The following is a 7,412-nucleotide window of genomic DNA, read 5'->3' on the forward strand; positions in this document are numbered from 1 at the left end:
TAAAGTTGATTATCTTTTATTAGGAGTAAAATTTTGTACAAACATAAAACATACCTCAGCTCACATGATGAACAATCATCATGCATTTTTTTTTTTAAATCCATACAAATCTCATAAAAAGTGCAAAATTTCAGAGTAACATCAAGTAAACATCTGTGAAATGACAATTTAGGAATTATAAAGATGAGATGTGAACTCATGTTACATTTCAGCCAAGTAGCAGTCTGAGTGATGTGTAGAAAAAAAAAAAAATTGTAGTTTGCAAATCATATTTTAGGTTCAGTATTAGGAAAACTTTTCACTGACAAATTAATAAATTACAACTAAATTCTTAAATTCCATTCCTTTGTGCTTCAGTTAAAAATTTCCCATTTTAAACCAAGTAAAACACCTAAATTAAACACACCAAATTGTATTGCCCATCACAGTCATTTAAAATTGATCATAAGGGGGCATCCAAACATTAGAAACGTATAATTCCAAAATCCTTACAGTTAAATGAATTACTATTTAAGGCACCATGTCTTCTAAATTGACCTGCAACACTGGTGTGCTTGTACAAAGTGTTTGTTACGCACCTTTAAGACTGTTAGTGTTTAATAAAAAAAAAACATCACATCAGAGCTGACAATCACACCGCAAATCTCAGGTTACATATTAAGTAGAAGAACAGAAATGTGGTAACTAAAGTGCATGAGTCATTGCGATGTACTGTGCGTGCTTAAACGTGATGAACACATGTGAAATAAGGGACCTTAGTTGGCATAGTATGTGCAAATATGATGCAATCTTGACTTACAAAAAATAAAGATCTTATGAGATATAACAAGGCACAGTGATGAGAAAAGGAGTCTTTCCTGGCACTTCAGGCTCATAAGATCATTCCTGCATTGTCACAGGTAAGTATATCATTAGGCTTGGCTTGTCCAATCTGTCTGTGAAACTGTCCTTGCTTGTGTGTCTTCCAGCAATGCAGGTTTGGACCTAAAGTTATGCTCTTTATGCTTGGCATCTGTGTAAAGACGGTCCTTGATAATGGTGTGACTGGAGTATTGGACAAATTGAGCTCTTGTAAAGAGATGAGTCCACTAAATACATCTGGGCTCAACGTCTTGAGCTGGCTGTTGTTTGACAAGTCTAAGACCTGAAGGTTCTTCAAACCTCTAAAAGCACCTGGTTGAATGAGGGTCAGGTCAGACAGGCTGCTGAGAGACAGGTGAACCAGTTCTGTCATCGAAACAAATGTCCCTGCATCAATGCTGGAGATGAGATTCTCGTCCAGGTTCAGATACTGAAGTGGGATCCCATTAAGCATCGGCACCTTCTTCAATTGGTTCCCTGCCAGCACGAGACTCTTGATGTTCAATGGATGGCCAGGGGTATTCCTGGAAACGGAGGTAAGAAGGTTTTGTGACAGGTCCACCATGATTGGTACATCCTGTGCTCTGGTGGTGAAGAGATCAAGACTGAACTCTTTGAATCGGTTTTCACTCAGGTCCAGCTCAACCAGAGGGAGACCGGTGAAGCAGCCATTGCCGAGATCCTCAAGAGCATTATTGCTGAGGTCCAACGTCTCAAGGTAGCGAAGTTTGGAGAACGCTTTGGGACTGACATGTGAAATTAGATTGCCACTCAGGTCCAGACTAACCAAGGTGGTGTAACCCGGTCCAGAGAGCATCGAGTCGCTGATGGAGGTGATGGAGTTTAAGGAGAGGTCGAGATGGGACGTGTCCAGGGGGATGGGGACAGGAGCGTTCCCAGGGCCAATTCCGCTGCAGTCCACTTTGGTAAGGCTGAAACTGTCGAAGAGGCCAAAGCTCTCCACTTCACACCGACACTGTGGATGGCAGTTCTTCACCGCTCCCATGACAGCCAGGCCAAGCAAAGAGAAGAAGAGACACAGCAATGTGGCCATGGTGAGCTATAAACAAAACAAAAACACACAGTGCAGGGTTTAATTTCACAATCATAAAAGTCCCAAAACAGAATGAACCAATAAAATTCATCTTTAGTTCCCTATAACTAGTAGTTCCTATAGCGGAGTTCCTATAACTACCCTGTTATCATCAAAAATGAACCATATAACCAATTTCAGGGGTCTTTGAAAGGTTTGACGAGATTAGCAGCTGCTCATTACATATGGTAATTGTGTAAATCTATGCAGCCAATCATTTACAGCTGCACGTACATGCTTGTCCTCTGGGTCTGTTTATTCATCCGTTACGCTAAAAGTATAAATATTCTTCTCTTCTAGTGCAACTCGATGAGTCCTAATTTTTACGCACACTCAAAGGATTTGACCTAATTCTTATGATCAAAGAGCCTATTAAATTTGACTCTCTTAATTACAGCAACAACTTGTCATGATTAGAAGGGTGCAAAGCTTTTCTCATGGAGAATTTAAGAACGGTTAGCACATTATTTAGTTAAAGACTATTGAGAAACTCAAAGACTTTGATGCTTTAATTTATACAAACAGGTATTTGAAAATATTACATTAAGTTAAAATATTATCTTCATTATCAGGTTTATTTGTAAAATAAATAAATGAATAATAAAAGTTGTCAGTCTAAATCTAAATCATTTATAGTAAATTCTGTAATAATTTAACACATTCAAATTTGTAATTCAGGTTATTCAATATGACAATATATTATTCAATATAAATTATATCAATAAAAAGTCATCACTTTGGTCTTCAGAGTCACATGATAGAAATAGAAATCATTGAAATATGCTGATTTGGTGTTTATGCATCATTTCACATTATCGGTGTTGAAAACAGTGCTGTTTTAATATTTTTGTGGAAATCATAATTCATATTTCCAGGACTCCTGATTAACAGAAACTTCAAAAGAACAGCATTTATTTGAATTACTGTTATTTTATTTGATTAAATATTATGTTGCACCCTTGCTAAACAAAATTCTTCATTCTCCAAAAAAAGAAGAAAGTTTCAAACTTTTGAACAGTAGTGTGTGTGCGTGTGTATAAACCTGAATTACACATGTAAATTGTAAATAACTTAATGACTGCTAAAGAAATCAAAGAGCAAAATCATTACTTTATCATATTAATCATATATATATATATATATATATATATATATACACACATACATACATACATACATACACACACACACACACACACACACACACACAGACACACACACACACACACACCCCCACACACACATAATCTATGTATATGTATGACAACCAAACGCTACTTCAACTTGATGAATCTGCTTAAATAGGAGTATTTGTTAGGGATATAGACACAGACCTATAGGCTCAGACATGTCTTTCCTTTTCTGCTCTGGTGACAAAGAGAGACAGCAGATGTGTTCCTTCTCAAACTGCAAGTCCTACTCTCTTCTCACAGATCGTCAGTTTAAAGGAATAGTTCACCCAAAAATTTGAATTTGCTGAAAATTGTCTTGCCCTCAGGCCATCCAAGATGTAGACAAGTTTTTTCTTCATTGGAACAGATTTGGAGAAATTTTGCATTACTTCACTTGCTCACCAATGGATCCTCTGTAAGTAATCCACAAAAACCATTTACAAGAGAAAACGGTCCAAAACAGTTCTAAAGTCAGTGGATTTTGATCTGAGAGGACAACTGGGGATAGACATTTCCACAGGAGGAAAAGTGATTCAAACATCGAAATAATGGAACTGTTTCTTACAATCATGCAGTTTTTCACTTCACAAGACGTTAACTGATGGACTGGAGTCATGTGGATTACTTGAGGATTATTAGTGTTTTTATCAGATGTTTGGACTCTCATTCTGATGGCACCCATTCACTGCAGAAGGATCCAATGGTTGAGCAACTGATGCAATGACAAATTTTTCTAAATCTGTTATGAAGAAGAAACAAACTCATCCACATCCTGGTTGGCTAGAAGGTGAGTAAACATTCAGCAAATGTTAATTTCTAGGTGAACTATTCCTTTAAGAGAAAGTCTCAGCTAAAAACGATATTCTGCCACATTTCCCCCCACCAGTTAATTCTGTATTATCAGATTGATTACTCATTTGTAACAATTTTAGAACATTCAAAAAGAATGGAATTTGGTGCCATGGAATCTTCTGCCAAGCTTGTGGTTGCATGTTTCTAAGTAACCCTATGTAGACATCTGCCCGTGTGACGGGGTTATGAACTCTCCAGGTGTTGTGCACCTCCCACCGTAAAATCCCTTCTTAAAATGCCTAAAGTCTAAAGCCTGGTACACACCAAGCCAACGCCGACGAAACTAGTGGTGACGAAAGCAGACTGCTGGGTCGGCCGACGTCTGCCGACTTCGGCAGCGTCTGGGTCCAAAGTTGCCCTGACACACCAAGCCGACGCTCGACACCCGATGGCCAAGTAGCACGTCCTTCTGCGCCTGGGTAAAGAAGAAATTCCTTTCCGTACCAGCAGGTGGCAGTAGTCTGTGTTTGTTACTCAAAGCCGGAAACCGGAAGAGCTAAAGGGATACAAAACATAAACAAATGTGCCTGAAATCAGATCAGAATCTCGCTCACCACAGACGGAATCTTGATATTTCGAAAATGTCTGACACGTTGCAAATGGCACTGGCGTTGTCAGCCCTTGGTCTTTTGCTTGTTGAAGAGGAAAAGAAGAAGCGGCCGCGAAAAATACGGAGAAAGCGCACTAAATGGGTGAAACCATGGATACTCTAGAGACAGGCTCAAGGGGCTTTCCCGAACCGGTGTCGCGAGCTCGAGTTAGGTGAAACCTCTGATTTTAAAAATTTCGCTCATCTTTTTCCTGTTCAGTTTAACAGGTTAAACCAACAGTACAACACACGCCAAACAGCTCAGGGATAAACTGTGCCAGTATTTTAATTCAGACATTGGTGCAGTGCCCTTTCAGTGGGGCAAACTATAAGCATGTGACAACCTTGTTTGTTTCCAGTCTTTGATAAAAACCTTGGTTTCTGTTTTATGAAGATGGTGTGACATTGCTAAATAAAGGTTAGGTTTTTACAAAATTGTGTTTTGTGATCCTTTTTTACATAAAGAATTGTGAATGCAAGTACCTTTTACCCAAAGTCAAAAGTGTTTTATTTTCCAATGTGCAGTACAATGGGCAAAAAATTAGCTACAAGGCAATGATATAAAATGAACACAAACAGTAGATACTTTAAAGTCTACACAGATTTCGGCAAGAACTATAATATAAATTACAACTGTGCATGCCATATTTACAATACAGCTTACAATATGATAAAAAATCTGTTTAGATACTAAAATCAGTAAAAAATCCAAGATTTTCAAAATTTAAGAAGAAAAAAAATCAATAGATACTTTAAAGTCTACATAGAATTCTGCAAGAACTATAATGTAAATTACAACTGTGCATAACATATTAACAAATCAGCTTACAATATGGCCTTTCCTGGATCATGCTAATCAATTCATCTTCACTTGCCTCGTTCCAGACAGCCATATCTTTTTTAAATATTCACGTATCGGAATGAGAAATGCAAACAAATAATGAGCGTTCTGTGTATTCCCTCTTGACTTCGTCGTTTACTTCGTCACTTCCGGGTTTTTTTTTCTCGGCCACTGGTTCGCCAGCTGAACAGCCAATCAGAATGATCAGATGGCCCGACTGACCGACAAGCCCCGACGCCGATTCAACATGTCGAATCGGCCGAAAACAAGCCGACAAGGACCAACTTCAGCCGACGCCGTGGAACACACTGAGAAGACTTCGTCGGCCGACGAACAAAAACTGCCCGACGGCCGACCGTCGGCTTGGTGTGTACCGGGCTTAAGTGGAATGTATTTTAAGAGCAATCGCTGTAAGTGGTTAACAGCTACATATTTAAACCATTTATCTTTCTCCTAAATGTGCGAAATTACCCTAACACCTTCCCTTTCAGTGAGTCTGAGAGACTCACTCGTGAGTCTGCATGAAAACGGTCTATTAGATCACAGATCATTCTCAACTTACTTTAGCCTTCTGCAGTTAACACAGCCAAACGAGAACTACAGTACAAGAGAACTAAAGTCAGTTCTTAACCAATTTAATTTGCAGACATCCTAATCCAATAAAGCTGAAAGAATGTAGTACTTTAAGGGGGGTCAGATTTAATGGGAGCTTAACGTCTCAAACAGCTCACTTTTGAATGCCAGGTACTTTTTGTGATGCCAATTTCACAGTAGCTCGTAACTTTTGAATTACATGCTAGAGACATGCATCAAAGTACTCAACAAAATGTTTATGGGTGTTGTCAACAGTAGAGCTGACACCATGCAGGTTGCCACCCATATCCTAGAAAGCTCACACACAGCTTTATCTCATTCTTATGCAATAAAGCACTTGTGATCCTTAGAAGAAAAAAAAGTTAAAAAAATATCAAGACAGGGATAGATTGTGGGTCATAAGTAAACATTCATTGTACCATTATTGATGGGTATAGTACCCACCAAAATGGTAAAGAGACAATCAGTTTGGCTGCTTTTTTTTTATTCAAGTCTACTGACAAATGGCACCATTTGGTGGGTGTCTAAAGCATTGAACTTAATGCTAATGCTTCTTCCTCCAGTAGTAAAGGATACAACATTATTACATTCAAGTGTGAAAAACAATTGTCAAATAGAACCCAAAACAAAGATTAATTTATACATTAAAGACTAAATAATAAATAGTAATTTTTTTTTTACATGCATATGACCCCATTATATATTCTTTTTCTTTAATAATATGTTTGACTTATTTTGTAAACAGCAGAAATAAAATGCACGATTATTTAAAGAAATAATTATCAAAACAATATTGGTTGATTTACAGTAATATCATTGTAAGTTACAATCATGCTGTCTAGGTAGGCAGCTCACTAGGTTTTGAGACACAGACAAAATCTCTGCTTTGACGGTTTGATCCACATCTGTATTCAGCTAAAAAATGCAAAAACTTAACAATGCTCAACAAATGTGTGACTTTCACTGAACCAGAATAATAATTAAAAAAAAACATAGTCATAACGTTACTTTTCCATTGTGTCTTTCATTACGCGAACTACTTCTAGGGATGAAGCAATCAGCATACATTTTGATTTTGTCAAGTAAAACAGGCAATATAAACAAACTGCAACAGTAAGACACGTTTGTGAGATAACTTACAGGAGAAAACTTTTCTTTTTCGTCAAACTTACCATGTGTCGCGACTCGTCTGTCGGAGAACTTTTACTTTTCCAGGCCAAAATCGGAAAAGACTTCAGTTTTAGGGATTGTCATATCCTGGGAGAATGAGCACGTTTGCGGTATTGTCTTGGTTGTGACTTCGTCGATCTGTCGGTTACAGACTGGCCACAGAAGATGGAGCGATAAAACGCCACCGCAAAGCAGCACAGTCTCGTCTAGAGTTTCACTCACTGAAGATAATCCGCGCCC

The 7,412-nt window shown here is 38.1% G+C and overlaps 1 protein-coding gene across 2 annotated transcripts; it reads right to left on the reverse strand.

Moving 5' to 3' along the window:
- Positions 1–3: 3 nt before the first annotated feature.
- On the reverse strand, positions 4–7,412 carry LOC306851442 (tsukushi-like). 2 transcript variants are annotated; one of them, XM_079387673.1, is made up of 3 exons: positions 7,175–7,395; positions 4,243–4,474; positions 4–1,921 (listed from the first exon to the last, which is right to left on the reverse strand). In XM_079387673.1, the coding sequence occupies exon 3, from the start codon at positions 1,913–1,915 to the stop codon at positions 872–874; it is 1,044 nt and encodes a 347-aa protein (XP_079243799.1). In that variant the 5' UTR covers positions 1,916–1,921; positions 4,243–4,474; positions 7,175–7,395; the 3' UTR covers positions 4–871. The 2 variants fall into 2 exon arrangements, with proteins under 2 accessions (XP_079243799.1, XP_079243800.1); XM_079387674.1 differs by lacking the exon at positions 4,243–4,474 and having other exon boundaries at positions 7,175–7,412.

Source organism: Barbus barbus (assembly GCF_936440315.1).
Source record: "Barbus barbus genome assembly, chromosome: 31".
Classification (NCBI taxonomy): Eukaryota; Metazoa; Chordata; class Actinopteri; order Cypriniformes; family Cyprinidae; genus Barbus; species Barbus barbus.